The sequence below is a fragment of the Pan paniscus genome, chromosome 6 (assembly GCF_029289425.2).
Source record: "Pan paniscus chromosome 6, NHGRI_mPanPan1-v2.0_pri, whole genome shotgun sequence".
NCBI classification, from domain to species: Eukaryota; Metazoa; Chordata; class Mammalia; order Primates; family Hominidae; genus Pan; species Pan paniscus.
In genome coordinates, this window is record NC_073255.2 from 62,140,073 (window position 1) to 62,159,489 (window position 19,417).

The following is a 19,417-nucleotide window of genomic DNA, read 5'->3' on the forward strand; positions in this document are numbered from 1 at the left end:
AGAGGTCACTTTTATTCACATCTTGGTTTTGGTGGATTTCTGTGGCTTCTTTACTGCAAACTGTTTTATCAGCAAGGTCTTTGTGAACTGTATCTTGCACCAATCTCCTATTTATCCTGTGACTTAGAATGCCTGACTTCATGGAAAAGCAGTCCTGTAGGTCTCAGCCCCATTTTACCTAACACCTATTCCAGATGCATTTGCTCTGGTTCAAACACCTCTGACATGGCCACAGGGTGCTGGAATGTGGTTGGTCTGAACTGCAATATGCTGGAAAGGTAAAATACAAGGTTACATTGAAAGATTTAGCTTCAAAAATGTATACGCTTTATTAACCATTACATACTAATCACATATTAAAATAGTAATATTTTGGATATATTGGGCTGATTAAATTGTTACAATCAATTCTACCATTATTCCATCTGTTTCTTTCTTTTTTATTTGGAGACAGAGTCACTCTGTCACCAGGCTGGAGTGCAGTGGTGCAATCTTGGCCCACTGCAACCTCTGCCTCCCAGGTTCAAGCGATTCTCCTGCATCAGCCTCCAGAGTAGCTGAGATTACAAGTGCCTGTCACCATGCCTGGCTAATTTTTGTACTTTTAGTAGAGACAGGATTTCGCCATGTTAGACAGGCTGGTCTCGAACTCCTGACCTCAGGTTGTCTGCTGCCTCAGCCTCTCAAAATGCTGGAATTACATGTGTGAGCCACTGTGCCCGGCCCCACCTTTTTCTTTTTACTTTTTAATATTTGCCTAATAGAAAATTCAAAATTTACTTGTGGTTCACATTTTACTGCAGAGGACTGCCTCCTTCGTGAAATCTCAGGCTGCCTTCATGGATTAGGTCATTTTCACACTGCTATAAACAAATACCTCAGACCACGTAATGTTTTTAAAAAGTGGTTTAATTAAGTCATAGTTCTACATGGCTGAGGAATCCTCAGGAAAATTACAATCATGACCATGACGGAAGGTGAAGGGAAAGCAAGGCACATCTTACTGGGTAGAAAAAGAGAGAGAACTGGGGATGGGGAGGGTAGGGGGATGTGCCACAGTTTTAATCCATCAGATATCTTGAGAGCTCCCTTACTATCACAAGAATAGCATGAGGATAATCCCTCTTTAAGATCCAGTCACCTCCCACCCGGTGCCTGCCCTGACATGTGGGAATTACAATTTTTTTTTTTTTTTTTTTTGAGACAGAGTCTCCCTGCTGTCGCCCAGGCTGGAGTGCAATGGCGCGATCTCGGCTCACTGCAACCTCCGCCTCCTGGGTTCAAGTGATTTTTCTGCCTTAGCCTCCCGAGTAGCTGACCTTATAGGCGCCCGCCACCACCCTGGCTAATTTTTGTATTTTTAGTAGAGACGGGGTTTCACCATGTTGGCCAGGCTGGTCTCGAACTCCTGACTTCAAGTGATCCCTCCCCGCCCCCCGCCCTCCCCTCTCCCGCCTTCGCCTTCCCCGCTCGGCCTCCCTAAGTGCTGGGATTACAGGCGTGAGCCACCGCGCCTGGCCAGGAATTAAAATTTGAGATGAGATTTGGGTGGAGCTACAGAGCCAAACCATATCACTGCAAAGGATCCGCAGCAAGGAAGGTCATAAAATCTGAAATTTTAAAATAATTCTTTATATTTTTTCAATTTATGAATAACTATATTATATATCATTTATAAATGCATATGACATTATACACAAGGTTAAATGCAAGTATCCTCTGGGGTTGGCCTGGCTCAGATCAGGGAAGAAGCCTTGGCTGTAAAGGCTGCAGCCTAACCTGTTACTTTTGCTTTATTCAGCCCAGTGTCTGATCAAATTTTCCGTCACTGAGGGCGTGAAGGGTGGGGCCTCAAACCTTATCCAATCAGGGGCCGTGGAATAGAAACTGTCCAATCAGGAATGCAGCGGGAGAGAACAGGACGCTTCCGTAATGTTACGGGTTCTTTTTGCTTCTCTGCGCCCAGAGCTCCAGTCCTTCTCTTCACAGCTCTGCGTCCTCTGCTCCTGGAGGCCAAGCCTCTGTGGCCTTGTGTCCTGCAAGTATTCGCAGATTTATGGCTAAAAGACCGGGACCCCCTGGAAGCCGAGAAATGGTGAGTGCTGGGTCTGTCACCGTGAGAGAGGGGTGGGGGCTGGTTGGAACTGACTGAAAGTGGCTGTAGCAGGACCCAAACTTCCTCGCAGTCAGCTCCGGAGTCTGAGGACCCAAATCCTCCTTGTCCCAGCTCGGCTCTTAGTCCCCTCGAGCGTTAGGATGCTGCCTGGGCCAGCGGCTGGGACCCTGGGAGTTCTGTCTTTTTCCTCTGCAGTGGCTTTGCCCTGGACTGGAGCCCTCTCTGGGCAGCTCTACACTCCCAGCGCCTCATCTCACCCAGACTGTGCAGGGATGGGAAAGTCATCAGGGAAGAATCCAGACTTAGGGTGCAGGATTCGTGAGTGGAAAGAGCTGTGTTCTCTGGGGTCCCTAGTTCCTCATTTTTTCTTTTAGAGATGTATGGGGAGTCGCTGTAAAAATATCAGAGAATTGAATCAAAGTGTGATTCAAGAATCTTAGAGCGCCCAGCTATGGTTTGTGGGTTGTGATCCATGGGAGAGACTTGAAGGAAAGTTTGTTATAAGTTTCATGATGAAGCAAACCCAATTAAATAATTGGTTTGGTACAGTTAGGTAGTTTCCTTGTTTGTAAGATCCAGGTGAAAATGGCTTGGTTATGTCATCAGAGATTAATTGGCAGTCTGTGGTTGACTAGGCCTGAATATTTTTCTTCAAGAAAGTAATTTCCAAGAAATGCATTTTTTTTTTTTTTTTTGAGAGGGAGTCTCGCTCTGTTGCCCAGGCTGGAGTGCAATGGCACGATCTCAGCTCAATGCAACCGCCCTCCCGGGTTCAGGCGATTCTCCCGCCTCAGGCTGCGGAGTAGCTGGGATTACAGACGGCCACCACCACGCCCGGCTTTTGTATTTTTAGTAGAGACGTGGTTTCACCATGTTGGCCAGGGTGCTCTCGAAATCCTGACCTGAAGTGATCCGCCTGCCTTGGCCTCCGAAAGTGCTGGGATTACAGTCGTGATCCCCCCGCGCCCAGCTGCAAGAGATACATTTGAGATAGATTTTTTTTTTTAAGTGAGAGCCGAGAAGAATCAATCCACCTCAGTCTAATTGGCTGCTGTTTAAATATTTTTACACCCCACAGGAAATTGGTTTTCCCTTGGATTTTTTTTTTTTTTTTTTGAGATAGAGCCTCGCAATGTTGCCCAAGCTGGAGTTCAGTGGTGCGATCTCAGCTCACTGCAACTTCCGCCTCCTGGGTTCAAGTGATTCGCCTGCCTTAGCCTCCTGAGTAGCTGGGATTACATGCACCCGCCACCATGCCTGGCTAATTTTTGTATTTTTAGTAGAGATAGAGTGTTGCCATGCTGGCCAGGCTGGTCTCAAACTCCTGGCCTCAAGTGATCTGCCCACCTTTGTCTCTCAAAGTGCTGGGATTACAGGAATAAGCTATCACACCCAGCCTGCGTTTTTCAACTCTTTCTTTCTTTCTTTCTTTTTTTTTTTTTGAGATGGAGTCTCACTCTGTGGCCCAGGCTGGAATGCAGTGGCGTGATCTTGCCTCACTACAACCTCCACCTCCTGGGTTCAAGTGATTCTCCTGCCTCAGCCTCCCAGGTAGCTGGGATTACAGGCCTACACCACCATACATGGCTAATTTTTGTATTTTTAATAGAGATGGGGTTTCACCATGTTGGCCAGGCGGGTCTCAAATTCCTGACCTCAGGTGATCTGGCCACCTTGGCCTCCCAAAGTGCTGGGATTACAGGAATGAGCCACCATGCCCTTCCTCAGCTGTGTCTTAAGCAGGGTCTTAAGTCAACCATTCTGTTCTCACAGACTAACTCTGGCTTGCAATAAAATATTAAATTTTCAGTTTTTGTCACATTCCCAAATGTCAATTTTTCTTTCTAACTCACATTATTATCTATTTGTCCTTTCTTGTATGTTTCAGACACAGTACTTACATTAATTATTTTTTTTAAAAGCATTGGATGGCACTTTAAAAGTGTCATTCAATGTCAAATGGGAAAAAAAAAGTTCCCATTTGTAAATATTTCACATAAGAAGAAAGCAGGGGCCGGGCGCGGTGGCTCATGCCTGTAATCCTAGCACTTTGGGAGACTGAGGCGAGCAAATCACTTGAGGTCAGGAGTTGGAAACCAACCTGGCCAACATGATGAAACCCTATCTCTACTAAAAATGCAAAAAAAAAAAATAACCGGGCGTGGTGGTGAGTGCCTGTAATCCCAGCTACTCAGGAGGCTGAGGCAGGAGAATTGCTTGCACCCAGGAGACGGAGGTTGCAGTGAGCCAAGATGGTGCCACTGCACTCCAACCTGGACAACAGATTGAGACTCTGTCTCAGAAAGAAAAAAAAAAGAAAGCAGAGATTAAGCCTCTGACACTGTATTGTAAAAAATCTCTGTGCCTCTTCTTTTGTCTTCTCCAAGCACAGACATCATAATGTGTGGGTTGAGTTTTTTGGGGGGAAACCCTACAGGGTAATGTTTCTTCAGCCACACTTAAGGTTTTTCCTGGTTCTGGGTCTTAGTACTGCTTGGGGATAAACCAAGATACCTACTGTGGCCGTGTCTGCTGGAGTGTCTAGTGAATATCAACCCACCGTGGCCGTGTCTGCTGGAGTGTCTAGTGAATATCATCCCCTGAGTTATTTTCTTTTTGAGAATAGCATGCGGTATGAAGTGTAGCCTTCCAAGAGAGCAAATGGATGCCTGGGGCTGAGAGCGATCTCCTGCTATACTCTTCCCGTAAAATGTCCCTTGGGACACTAGAATCATCTTTGTTTCCTGGAGACATATTGCTGGTCAGCCAATGAGATGCGGGTATTGAGAGAAAAACACAGAAGTAATTTCTGCCCTCTGGATTCTGTCAGATTTGTGAAGGGAAGAAAACTACCCCTAAAGGCAAAAAAAACTGACCCCAATAAGATGGTGAAAGAATCTCAAAGTAATTGCACCTGGGGAACTCATGAGGGCACAGTGCAGTGTCTCCTGGAATGGTTGTCCTTGAGCATTTCAGTGAGCAGGATGCGCGTGGGAGAGTCTCTCAAGTGATCGGACGGTTTGACTTGACACATGAGTCAGACATGTCTGTTCCAATCAGCACTGCCACTCTCTGGGTTTGTCACCTTGAAAAGATAGTTTCACTTCTTTCGACTTAAGTTAGTTAACTGTAAATTGCATTTTATCAGTAGAGCTCAATATGTAAGAAAATATTCACAAAGGGCATAAAAGAGGGAAGTTTCAGAAAAAAAATGTAGTCATGTATTCTATTGGTTAAAAATTCACATTTGCCCTTTTCTTTCTCAGAGTAAGTGTAGAAATTTTCTCAGGTGTGTTATTTTTTGGCTGTGTGATTTCAAACAGTATTCTAAGGCTTAGCTTTGCGAATATTACCAAGGGAGAGAATATGAAAAATGTCTCTTCCATTATGGCTGTAGGAAATGAATACATTTGCACAATAAAATGTGTGAGATAACTGGGGAATTAGAAAGATTCATCAAAACATCAGTCTCTCTTTTTGCAAAATTAACATGTGACAGTAAAACCTGTGTTCTACATCCGTTGTCTTATTTTTATTTTGGAGACCGAGTCTTTGTCACCCAGGCTGGAGTACAGTGGTGTGATCTTGGCTCACTGCAACCTCCGACTCCCGGGTTCAAGTGATTCTCCTGACTCAGCCTCCCAGGTAGCTGGGATTACAGACACCCGCCACCACACCCGGCTAATTTTTGTATTTTTAGTAAAGATGGGGTTTTGCCATGTTGGCCAGGCTGGTCTCGAACTCCTGACCTCAGGTGGTCTGCCCACCTGTGCCTCTCAAATTGTTGGGATTACAGGCATGAGCCACTGCTCCTGGCCCTGTTATCTTGATTTCTGAATTTTATGCTAAACTTTATGAGATGGGACTGGGCACCTTCTAGAAGTTTGTTCATATTACTAATGTTTACTGAATGTCCTCTTATGGAAATAAGTACATGATATGTGTATTGTCTGAAAGAGATAGATACTTTTGCTTTTCTTATTGAGCTATAAAATGTAAGCACCTTAAAAATTTTTCCCTTGTATAAACACTGCATTTCAGTAATTTTTCTGGATTTATCACCACTTAGTTTCTAAAACTAAGTGAACATCTCTGACTTGAAAATTAAAGCCTGAGCCCTGTGACTCCAAGCTATGAGCAATATGGAGCCTGCAAAAGGAGATTATTGAAGGCCTAGTCAGTTCTTTCTAGGGAGCCTTCCCTGCAGATGTCCCAGCCTGCTCACTCCAGCCACGGAAGAAGCCTTTATACTGAGATAAGCAACAGAGCCAGGGAAACCTGGGGACCCACAGGCAGATGTAGTTAGGGTTAGAATGGATGGGAATTGGGAGGATCTTACTGAAAATAAAGGTGTTTTGGGGCAGTTTCTGGACTTTGTAAAATAAAACAAATTCAGATATTCAGATTTAGGTAAGAATTCTGAATCCCGGCCGGGAGTGGTGGCTCATGCCTGTAATCCTAGCACTTTGGGAGGCCGAGGCGGGCGGATCATGAGACCAGGAGATCGAGACCATCCTAGCTAACACGGTGAAACCCCATCTCTACTAAAAAATACAGAAACATTAGCCAGGCGTGGTGGCGGGCACCTATAGTCCCAGCTACTTGGGAGGCTGAGGCAGGAGAATGGCATGAACCCAGGAGGCGGAGCTTGCAGTGAGCAGAGATCGCGCCATTGCACTACAGCCTGGGTGACAGAGCAAGACTCCCTCTCAAAAAAAAAAAAAAAGTTCTGAATCCCAACAACAGAAAAAAGTGTCAACTGTAAGATTTTTCAGGGTATCAATGTATAGGCAGACAAGGACTTTCTTTTATAGAGAATAGCAAACAAGTTTAGAAAGAGGATGAAGTAAGAATGGTATGATAGAAGGGGGCAAAATTAGATTCTAGATCAGAGAATGTTTTACCCTGAAGTCAGCATGTTCTTAAGGAGAGACAGAAAATGGGGTTGTATGTTGGCTCAGACTGAAGGTACTCAAAGGTCAGGAGCCCTGGGAGAAGAGAAAAATTTAAGCAAAGTTGATTAAAAAATATTTTGGCCACTGAAGAAAAGTATTTAGCTGATTCTTTTATAAGAAAGAAGTGGAAATTTCCAGAATCTATATCTGGCTATGTGATAATTAAGAAAATACAAAACCATCTAAGTCATAATAGGAAAAAGTGTTTCTCTTAAGCTGTTGGTGAAGACCACAAAGGATGGAGAATTTTATTTATTTATTTATTTATTTATTTATTTATTTAGAGACAGAGTCTCACTCTGTCACCCTGGCTGGAGTGCAGTGGCACAATCTCAGCTCATTGCAACCTGCACCTCCTGTATTCAAGCAATTCTCTTGCCTCAGCCTCCCAAATAGCTGGGATTACAGGTGCCCACCACTGCAGCTGGCTTATTTTTTGCATTTTTAGTAAAGACGGGATTTCACCATGTTGGCCAGGTTGGTCTCAAACTCCTGACTTCAGGTGATCCACCTGCCTCAGCCTCCCAAACTGCTGGGATTACAGACATGAGCCGTCGCGCCTGGCTGGGGAATTTTATTAATCACAGCTATTTACCAGGATTATCTATATGCCCCATCTTTCCCAAACTTTTTTTTGTACATCTTTTCTTTTCTATTTGACTGTTTCTGGGTTGCATGGTTTTTTTTGTTTTTTTGTTTGTTTGTTTGTTTTTTGTTTTTTGAGATGGAGTCTCACTCTGTCACCCAGGCTGGAATGCAGTGGCACAATATCGGCTCACCACAACCTCCGCCTCCCAGGTTCAAGAGATTCTCCTGCCTCAGCCTCCCGAGTAGCTAGGATTACAGGCACCCACCACCATGCCCGGCTAATTTTTGTATTTTTAGTAGAGATGGGGTTTCACCATCTTGACCAGGCTGGTCTTGAACTCCTGACCTCATGATCCACCCACCTCGGCTTCCCAACGTGCTGGGATTACAGGCGTGAGCCATCACGCCCGGCTTCTGGGTTGCATGTTTTATAGTAAACTGGTTAATGTAAGTACAGGGTTTAGCTCAATTCTGTGAGTATCTCTATCAAATTATTGAACTTAAGGGAGATTGTGGGAGTCTCCAGTTTACAGACAGTAGCTGAGAAGCATAGATGGGTCCCTGGGATTTGTGACAGGCATGTGCAGTAAGGGCAATATGATGAGACTGAGCTCTGAATTATGGTCTGTGCTGACTCCGGGTGGTATCAGGATGGAAATGTTGGACAACAAGTTGGTGTTAAAAATTTGCATGGTGCCAGCCTGGCCAACATGGTGAAACCCCATCTCTACTAAAAATACAAAAATTAGCCGAGCATGGTGACGGGTGCCTGTAATCCCAACTACTCAGCAAGCTGAAGCAGGAGAATTACTTGAACCCGAGAGGTGAAGGTTGCAGTGAGCCGAGATCGTGCCACTGCACCCCAGCCTGGGCGACAGAGTGAGACTGCATTTCAAAAAAAAAAAAACAAATTGCTTGGTATTTAGCAAACTCCACAGATTTGGTGTCAGAAAAGAGATATTACAGAGGCCTGGCCTGGAGGGGGACTCTGCATGTCTGGTAAGGGGAGTCTCTGTTCTCTTGCACACAGGCTGTCACACTGCACACTGTCCTGTGATTCTAGGTCTCCTCTCAGGGTGAAAGGGGACTAAAAACTTAGAGAAAAGGAATTGTGATAACAGACCTCCTCCTTTCAGAGCTGCCACCACATGATTCTCATGCATTCACAGACAGACCCACTAGACATTGATGCATCCACACCCCTCCCGGGACTAGGCACCACCTTCAAGAATTCCACCACAGCACTTATGCTTTTAGTGTTTCTTGCCAAAATCCCACCAAAGTGCCTACAAGTTTCCTGGCATATCCCCAACCCCAGACACTGAATCTGCAGCAGCAACCTGTTTCCTCCACCAATGTAGGGGTCTATACCACTTGATCATAGTCTAATCTGCCTGCATGGACACAGGACTAAATCAGAGTATAGCCCCACATGGACCACTGTCTATAGCACGTCTGTGGCACAAACCAGTCCTACTACTTACCTTGCACCCTTTCCCACCCATGAATTTTTTTTTTTTATTTTGAGATGAAGTCTTGCTCTGTCACCCAGGCTGGAGTGCAGTGGTGTGATCTTGGCTCACTGCAACTTCTGCCTCCCAGGTTCAAGCGATTCTCCTGCCTCAGCCTCTTGAGTAGCTGGGATTACAGGTGTGTGCCACCACATCCAGCTAATTTTTGTATTTTTAATAGAGACAGGTTTCACAATGGTGGCTAGGCTGGTCTCGAACTCCTGGCCTCAGGTGATCTGCCCGCCTCGGCCTTCCAAAGTGCTGGGATTACAGTCATGAGCCACCACACCCAGCCACATTTTTTTTCTTTTACCTTTTATTTTAGGTTCAGGAGTACATGTGCAGGTTTGTTGTATAGGTAAAATCATATCATAAAGTTTTTGTGTACAGATTGTTTTATCACTCAGGTAGTAAGCATAGTACCCAACAGATTTGTTTTCTGATTTTCTTCATCCTCCAACCCTTCACCCTGAACGAGGCCTCAGTGTCTGTTGTTCTCTTATCTTTGTCCACATGTTCTCATTATTTTGCTCCCACTTATAAGTGACAACATACAGTATTTGATTTTCTGCTCCTGCACTAGTTTTCTAAAAATAACAGTCTTCAGCTCCATCCATGTTGCTGCAAATGACATGATGTTGTTCTTTCTTATAACTGCATCGTATTTCATGGTCTTTACGTACCACATTTTCTTTATCCAGTCTACCATTGAAGACATACAGATTTATTTCTGGTTTTTGCTATTGTGAATAGTGCTGTAATAAAAATATGTGTGCATGTGTCTTCATGGTAGAATAACTTATATTCATTGGGTATATTCCCAATTGTGGGGTTGCTGGGTCAAATGGTAATTCTGTTATCAGGTTTTTGAAAAATTGTCAAACTGCTTTTCTCAATGTTTAAACAAATTTATACTCTCACCAGCAGCGTATAAGCATTCCCTTTCTTCACAACCTCACAAACCTCTGGTTTCTGACTGTGTTTATTTGAATTATTTCTTTTTTCTTTGTTAGTGTAGTGTTTTATCTTTCACCAGAATCAACTTCTGGTTTTGTTGAACTTTTTTTTCTTTCTTTTTTTTTTTTTTTTTTTCTGACATGGAGTGTCACTCTTTTCGTCCAGACTGGAGTACAGTGGCACGATCTTGGCTCACTGCAACCTCTGCCTTCCAGATTAAAGCGATTCTTTTGCCTCAGCCTCCCGAATAGCGGGGATTACAGGAGCCCACCACCAGACCCGGTTAATTTTTGTGTTTTTAGTACAGACGGGGTTTCACCATGTTGGCCAGGCTGGCCTGGAACTCCTGACCTTGTGATCCGCCCACCTCGGCCTCCCAAAGTGCTGGGATTAAAGGCATGAGCCACTGTGCCCGGCCCATTGAACTTTTTATAGTTATTTATAAATAGTTATTTAACTATAAATATTTATGTTTCAACCTTCTTCATTTCAGCTCTGATTTTGGTTATTTCTTGTCTTTTGTGATCTTTGAAGTTGGTTTGCTCTTTTCGAATTCTTTTAATTCTAACATTAGATTTTTAAATTGAGATCTTTCTAACTTGTTGATGTGGATGTTTAGTGATATACTTTTTATTCTTAACACTGCCCTGGCTGTAACCCAGAGCTTCTGGTATGTTGTATTTCAGGTTTAATTAGTTTCAAAATTTTTTTATTTCTGGCTTAATTTCATTATTTACAAAATAGCCATTTGGAAGCTGATTATTCAATTTTTATGTAATTGTATCATTTCACATGTTTTTTGTATTGAATTATTCTATACATTTTCTTTTTAAAATTAATGATAAACATAAGAAGAAATGAAAATGCTGTGCTCTTAATCTAAATGCTAAAAATTATTCAACACTTAGTACCAGCTCCCAGGGTGCTGTGAAAATTAAATCACAAAATGTGTTATTCCCAGCACAGTGTTCTGTGACATGCTCCTGAGCACACAGTACCTGCTTAATAAACATTTTATTAGTACATGTGTACAGGTTTCCCAAGTGCAGATTCACTCAGACATTGCTGTCTTCTGTTGTCTCTGTAAACTTAAAAAAGCCAACAAAAAATATAATATTTTGGGATGGAGATTAGTTGTCTTTATTTGTAGCAGAAGTATTAGTATTGTGACAAATGTGGTATGTGTAAGGGACTCTTCTGTGCCTGCTTTCTCTTGTTAATGCTAATAATGTGTCTGGGAAAGCACAATCAGCATTTACAGGGGACTTGTTGAAAAAGCCCATTCCTGGACCCTTTTGGATCCCGCAGAATCACATTGCATAAAGCAGGGCCAAGATTACCAAGTGATTTATAAACTTGAGGGGTTCAAGATACATTCATGAGAGTTTAGTTCAACCTTTGCATCAGAGGAAGGCTGCACTGCCTGCCCTGTTTCAGTTTGGTAGGAAAAGGTCAGTGCGGTTCATGCTCCCATTACTGTAAAGAACATTGCTGGTGTCTGATAGGGGAGGGCAGGGGAAAAAGAAACGTATTTTAATAGTTATGGAGAAGCTTGTTGTTCTCTCATTGCTCTTAAATCTTTTCAGTTATAAACAACAAAAATGGGTGAATGTTTTCTGCAAGTCTCAGTCTTTCTGCCCGTGGGTGTGTGTGGTGGTAGCAGGTGAATAGGTTGTGCTTTAAAGGCATATTCTCAAGATGCAGTTTTGATATGTCCAGAGCATCTCATCTGATAATGCATTTCAGGGAAAGAGGAGGAAGAGAAAAAAAATCACTTTTTCTCAGGTGAGCATGTCTCAGATCAAGAGCAGCATTCAGGCCGGGTGCGGTGGCTCACGCCTGTAATCCGAGCACTTAGGGAGGCCAAGGCGGGCAGATCATGAGGTTTGGAGTTCGAGACGAGCCTGACCAGCCTGACCAACATGGTGAAAGTCCATCTCTATTAAAAATACAAAAATTAGCTGAGAGTGGTAGCATGCACCTGTAGTCTCAGCTACTCAGGAGGCTGAGGCAGTAGAATCGCTTGAACCCAAGAGGTGGAGGTTGCAGTGAGCTGAGATTGCACCACCGCACTCCAGCCTGGGTGATAGAGTGAGACTGTGTCTCAAAAAAAAAAAAGGCAGAGTCCACTCTGCCTTTTGGAATGCCATGTGTTTGGAACTTGCAAATTTTTACTTCTCTACTTGTGTTGTTATCCCTAATGAGTTTGTTTCAATTATTTTTTATTTTTATGATAGTCAAGGAGTTCTGAAAAAAATATATTTTTTCTGTATACCATAGCCTTCTATACATTCTCTTCATCTCGGGTTCTTGTATCCATGCAGAATTCTCACCACAAATTTATGACCTGCAATATTTAAAATGTTCCTATTGTAGCTGTTGAACATGAGAAGGTGTGGATACTCAAGATTTCTTTGGGGAAACACAGTTGTCTTTGGTATTAGTGAAAAGTGAAATATGTCATGTTGAGGTTTCATCTGTGTGCTCTATTAGTTCCATGCAGAACAGGTAACGCTCATTTAAACAGGATGGCATTTATTACCCAGAAAGTTCTAAAAACTGTTAGGAGATACTTGCTCTCCAGGGTGCTAAGGAAAGACTACTTAAAATTACTATTAAAAATTACGGCCAGGGAAGTTATCTGTATCTTCAACTTTGCAGAAAACTGATTTTTTTTTTTATAATTAAATTTAGGCCAGGTGCAGTGGCTCACGCTTGTAATCCCAGCACTTTGGGAGGCCTGGGCAGCTGTATCACATGAGTTCAGGAGTTCAAGACCAACCTGGCTAACATGGTGAAACCTTGTCTCTGCTAAAAAAAAAAAAATACAAAAATTAGCCTGGCATGGTAGCGTGTACGTGTGATCCCAGCTACTCAGGGGCTGAGGCAGGAGAATCGCTTGAACCCAGGAGGCAGAGTTTGCAGTAAGCCAAGATAGCACCATTGCACTCCAGCCTGGGTGACAAAGAGATTTTGTCTCATAAAATATATATAGTTACAATTTACTTTTCTGGGAGGAGAGAAATACCACAGCAGTGATGTTGCATCCTGTGTGCATCAGCACATAATAAAAATGTGTCCCAGTACAGTTGATAACAATTTTATTCACTTGGCTCAAGATCTCTATGGCATTTTTTCTACTATAGAGTTAATTATTATTCCCTTAATTATTAAGTACACTTAGGACATTTACTAGCTGAAGTGCATAAACCATCACATTTAATCTGGAAGCTGTCCTTTCTTTTTAGATGATTTTTGCATCTATATTTGTCTTTTAAAAATGAAGGCTTTTAGCTTTATTTACAGGTGAGAGAAACTGGGAAGAACCCAGACTCTGCCATTTACTAGATGTTTGACAAACTATTCTTACTAGGCTAGAAACATTGGTGAGCTTGCTAGAAATTCAGAAGCTCAGACTCTATCCCAAATCTCCTGAAACAAAATCTGTATAAGATCTTTAGTTTATTGCACATATTAAGACTTAAGAGGAACCTTCCAACTCATCATGAATGTTCTACCTGAGAAATATAAATAACTTATTCTGTATGATGTAAATACAGCACTCAAAAATAGACATGTCCTACTGGGTGCAGTGGCTCATGCCTGCAATCCCAGTATTTTGGGAGGCCGAGGTGGGTGGATCACCTGAGATCAGGAGTTCAAGACCAGCCTGGCCAACATTGTGAAACCCTGTCTCTACTAAAAATACAAAAATTAGCCAGGCATGGTGGCTCATGCCTGTAGTCCCAGCTACTCAGGAGGCTGAGGCAGGAAAATCACTTGAACCCAGGAGGCGGAGGTTGCAGTGAGCCAATTATCACGCCACTGCACTCCAGCCTGGGCAACAGAGTGAGCCTCGGTTTAAAAAAAAAAAAAGACACGTCCATATTGATGCCCTTAATTTTATAATTCATCACCCAGAAAAGTATCATATCTACAGTGGTACTGTGGATCTTATGCTATCCTCTTTTCTCAGTTAGAGAATACTTCCATGTTAAACATTATCTTAATGAATAATTTTAGTCAGTCTTACAAGTCAGAACCACTTCTTTTTACTCTCTTATTTAACATGAGTCAAATAAAAATCTCTGCCTATGGCAACATGGTAACTGTTTGTGTGTTCATGAGTGTTTTTTTGTTTGTTTATTTTTTGTTTTTAGGGACTGTTGACATTCAGAGACATAGCTATAGAATTTTCTCTGGCGGAATGGCAATGCCTGGATCTTGCTCAGCAGAATTTATATAGAGATGTGATGTTAGAGAACTACAGAAACCTGGTCTCCCTGGGTGAGGAAAACTTCAATACACAATTCCTAATATATTGCCTTTCTCTCTTTTCTAAGATGATTTTGGTAATTTCTGCTTTGCATGAATGAATTTTAGCTCTCCAGTTTTAAGAAAATCTTGGGGATTCATTGGTATATAGCAAATTCTTCAAGATGTTTTATCTTGACCTGAACTTTTCCCTTTCTTGTGCTTATGTATCTTTTGCTCTTGGTTAGTGGCAATTCCAAAACTGTCGTGGCATAAAATATCATTGCCCACAATTTAGAATTCAGTTCCTACCACCAATTTTTGATTCAGTAGCACTGAATAGTGAAATTAAGGACCTACAAATTTAAAGTATTTTCTAAATAGCTACAAAGATCTGTTACGAATCAATCTTAATTTTCCAGAATTTTCTATCATATCCTCTTACTAAGCATAATACTTGTTTGGTAATTAAAGAATTCAGCCAGATTTATGTTACTTTTTTTTCCTTAATGAAACAGGTATTGCTGTCTCTAAGCCAGACTTGATCACCTGTCTGGAGCAAAATAAAGAGCCCCAGAATATAAAGAGAAATGAGATGGTAGCCAAACACCCAGGTAGGTGAGAGCGAATGAAGCAGATGACACAGATGAGAGTTACAAAAGTCAAGGAGGAAGCCAGTCCTTAAAATGTGGTCTGGGGAGCTGTACTTCGATGGAAGAGTTTCTGAGAAGCCAGAGTCATTTTTTTCTATTATGCTTACATAGGGACACCTTCTACTCCATGCTTTTAAATTCTCTAAGGATTCTACTTTCGGTTTAGTATTCTTCTTTCAAGTTCATAGTGCGAGCTAAAGTTTTCTTTATGGCTTATAAGGGACTGCAAAAACTGACTGCTTTGCCATTGCTTTTGGGGACACACAAATATCTGCACATTTTTGAGAAACTCTATGTGAAACCATTTTTAAAGTTCTTTTTTGCATCATGACTCAAATGTGTGAGAATAGTAGTTTCTGTTTCATTGGAGGTTGTCCATTTTTCTGCACATGCCATTCTGTTTTTATTACTATAGCCTTGACATATAAATTTTTTTTACAATTTTTTTATTTTTAAATTTTTATCCATGTATTTATTTATTTATTTAGAGGCTGGGTTATGAGACTTGCTGTGGGGGAATATGCAAGCAGGGTACCTCTTATGTCTTCATGTTACCGTGTTGCATATTTTAGACATAGATTCATAAATGGAATTGTTTATTGTATGATAATTTCATTTTTAATTATTTGAAAAACATTCATGATATTTTTTATGATGGCTGAGTCTTTTTTTCTCATCAACTGCTTACACAGGTTTCAATTGCTTTACATCATCAACATAGTTTGTGTTTTTAAAAAATTTATAGTGGCTATCCTAATTGATGTAAGGTAATTTTGTTTTTTTGTTTTGTATTGTGATTTTGTTTTGCATTTTTCTATAAATTATTAATTTTGTGCAACCATTCAAATAGTTCTTCCCATTTGTATATCTTTTTAAATTAAAATGTAGTTCAATCATTTGTCCATTTCTTTTTTTTTTTTTTTTGAGACGGAGTTTCACTCTTGTTGCTCAGGCTGGAGTGCAATGGCGCAATTTTGGCTCATGGCAACCCCTGCCTCCCACATCCAAATGATTCGCCTGCCTCAGCCTCCTGAGTAACTGGGTTTACAGGGATGTGCCACCATGTGCAGCTAATTTTGTATTTTTTGTAGAGATGGAGTTTCGCCATGTTGTTCAGGCTGGTCTTGAATTCCTGACCTCTGGTGATCTGCCCAGCTCAGCATCCCAAAGTTCTGGGATTAAAAGCGTGAGCCACTGCGCCCGGCTCACTTGTCCATTTCTAAATCATGTAATTCGATTATTGTTGTCTAGTTCTAGGAGTTATGTATTCTCAATATTAAGTGTTATCACATGTGATTTTCAAATATTGTCACCCATTTCTTGGGTGGCACTGTCACTCTATTAAATGTTGTATTTGATTGCAGAAAGTTTGAAATTTAGTTAAATTTTTCTGTTCTTCTCTTTGTTGCTCAAGCATTTGATGGCATATCTAAGAAAATGGTGCCAAGACCAATGTCCTGTCTTTCCACTATATTTTTTTTCTAAGAGTTTCGTTACTTTTTTTTTCAGTCTAAGTATTTTTTTTTTTTTTGCCATTAAGAGATAGTTTATTACAGTTCCCAAAAGGAGGGTGCATGCCATGCCATGGGGGGAGAGGGCCACAGGGAAACATCAGGAGGCAGAAGGAGGGGTGAACTGTGGGCAAGAGCTCTTATTGTGGTTTCATGGGAAGGAACAGGTCAGGCAGGGTAAGGGGGCTTCAGATTGACTGGTTTAAATAATTCCAGTGGCTCTGGTGCATAGGGGCTGTCTCTGTTGTCTGGTCCTGGCCCTGGGATGATTAGGGCAGGTGAGTAGTGACCCAGAGCCTTATCATGGAGGTGGCTGGAGCTTGGGCTCTGGATTGATTGGTTTGCATTTCCAAGACATACTCATGGACAAGTTGTTCGCTGTCTCTAGGAATTGACTCATCCAGGGAGGGGCAGTCCTTCCAGAGTCAGCAAGGCCCCAGATGCCAAAGCATCAGAATACAGAAAGTAAAAGTCATGATTAATACAAGTACCTAGTATTTTTCTTTTTTCTTTTTTTTTATTTCTGCCATTAGTTTTATTTATTTATTTTGTTAATATTATTTTATTTTATTTATTTATTTATTTATTTTTTAATTATACTTTAAGTTTTAGGGTACATGTGCACATTGTGCAGGTTAGTTACATATGTATACATGTGCCATGCTGGTGCGCTGCACCCACTGACTCGTCATCTAGCATTAGGTATATCTCCCAATGCTATCCCTCCCCCCTCCCCCCACCCCACCACAGTCCCCAGAGTGTGATATTCCCCTTCCTGTGTCCATGTGATCTCATTGTTCAGTTCCCACCTATGAGTGAGAATATGCGGTGTTTGGTTTTTTGATCTTGCGATAGTTTACTGAGAATGATGATTTCCAATTTCATCCATGTCCCTACAAAGGACATGAACTCATCATTTTTTATGGCTGCATAGTATTCCATGGTGTATATGTGCCACATTTTCTTAATCCAGTCTATCATTGTTGGACATTTGGGTTGGTTCCAAGTCTTTGCTATTGTGAATAATGCCGCAATAAACATACGTGTGCATGTGTCTTTACAGCAGCATGATTTATAGTCATTTGGGTATATACCCAGTAATGGGATGGCTGGGTCAAATGGTATTTCTAGTTCTAGATCCCTGAGGAATCGCCACACTGACTTCCACAATGGTTGAACTAGTTTACAGTCCCACCAACAGTGTAAAAGTGTTCCTATTTCTCCACATCCTCTCCAGCACCTGTTGTTTCCTGACATTTTAATGATTGCCATTCTAACTGGTGTGAGATGGTATCTCATTGTGGTTTTGATTTGCATTTCTCTGATGGCCAGTGATGATGAGCATTTTTTCATGTGTTTTTTGGCTGCATAAATGTCTTCTTTTGAGAAGTGTCTGTTCATGTCCTTCACCCACTTTTTGATGGGGTTGTTTGTTTTTTTCTTGTAAATTTGTTTGAGTTCATTGTAGATTCTGGATATTAGCCCTTTGTCAGATGAGTAGGTTGCGAAAATTTTCTCCCATTTTGTAGGTTGCCTGTTCACTCTGATGGTAGTTTCTTTTGCTGTGCAGAAGCTCTTTAGTTTAATTGGATCCCATTTGTCAATTTTGGCTTTTGTTGCCATTGCTTTTGGTGTTTTGGACATGAAGTCCTTGCCCATGCCTATGTCCTGAATGGTAATGCCTAGATTTTCTTCTAGGGTTTTTATGGTTTTAGGTCTAACGTTTAAATCTTTAATCCATCTTGAATTGATTTTTGTATAAGGTGTAAGGAAGGGATCCAGTTTCAGCTTCCTACATATGGCTAGCCGGTTTTCCCAGCACCATTTATTAAATAGGGAATCCTTTCCCCATTGCTTGTTTTTCTCAGGTTTGTCAAAGATCAGATAGTTGTAGGTATGCGGCATTATTTCTGAGGGCTCTGTTCTGTTCCATTGATCTATATCTCTGTTTTGGTACCAGTACCATGCTGTTTTGGTTACTGTAGCCTTGTAGTATAGTTTGAAGTCAGGTAGTGTGATTCCTCCAGCTTTGTTCTTTTGGCTTAGGATTGACTTGGCAATGCGGGCTCTTTTTTGGTTCCATATGAACTTTAAAGTAGTTTTTTCCAATTCTGTGAAGAAAGGCATTGGTAGCTTGATGGGGATGGCATTGAATCTGTAAATTACCTTGGGCAGTATGGCCATTTTCACGATATTGATTCTTCCTACCCATGAGCATGGAATGTTCTTCCATTTGTTTGTATCCTCTTTTATTTCCTTGAGCAGTGGTTTTTATTTCTCCTTGAAGAGGTGCTTCACATCCCTTGTAAGTTGGATTCCTAGGTATTTTATTCTCTTTGAAGCAATTGTGAATGGGAGTTCACTCATGATTTGGCTCTCTGTTTGTCTGTTGTTGGTGTATAAGAATGCTTGTGATTTTTGTACATTGATTTTGTATCCTGAGACTTTGCTGAAGTTGCTTATCAGCTTAAGGAGATTTTGGGCTGAGACAATGGGGTTTTCTAGATATACAATCATGTCGTCTGCAAACAGGGACAATTTGACTTCCTCTTTTCCTAATTGAATACCCTTTATTTCCTTCTCCTGCCTAATTGCCCTGGCCAGAACTTCCAACACTATGTTGAACAGGAGTGGTGAGAGAGGGCATCCCTGTCTTGTGCCAGTTTTCAAAGGGAATGCTTCCAGTTTTTGCCCATTCAGTATGATATTGGCTGTGGGTTTGTCATAGATAGCTCTGATTATTTTGAAATACGTCCCATCAATACCTAATTTATTGAGAGTTTTTAGCATGAAGGGATGTTGAATTTTGTCAAAGGCTTTTTCTGCATCTATTGAGATAATCATGTGGTTTTTGTCTTTGGCTCTGTTTATA

The 19,417-nt window shown here is 41.5% G+C and overlaps 1 protein-coding gene across 1 annotated transcript in view; it reads left to right on the forward strand.

Moving 5' to 3' along the window:
- The first annotated feature begins 620 nt into the window (after nt 1-620).
- Nucleotides 621-19,417, forward strand: part of ZNF716 (zinc finger protein 716) — a 31,473-nt gene continuing 12,676 nt past the window's right edge. The window contains exons 1-3 of the mRNA XM_034950976.4: nt 621-2,095; nt 14,288-14,414; nt 14,900-14,995. Of these exons, the coding sequence (XP_034806867.1) occupies nt 2,057-2,095; nt 14,288-14,414; nt 14,900-14,995 (262 nt within the window). The 5' untranslated portion in view covers nt 621-2,056. The remainder of the gene's footprint in view (nt 2,096-14,287; nt 14,415-14,899; nt 14,996-19,417) is intronic.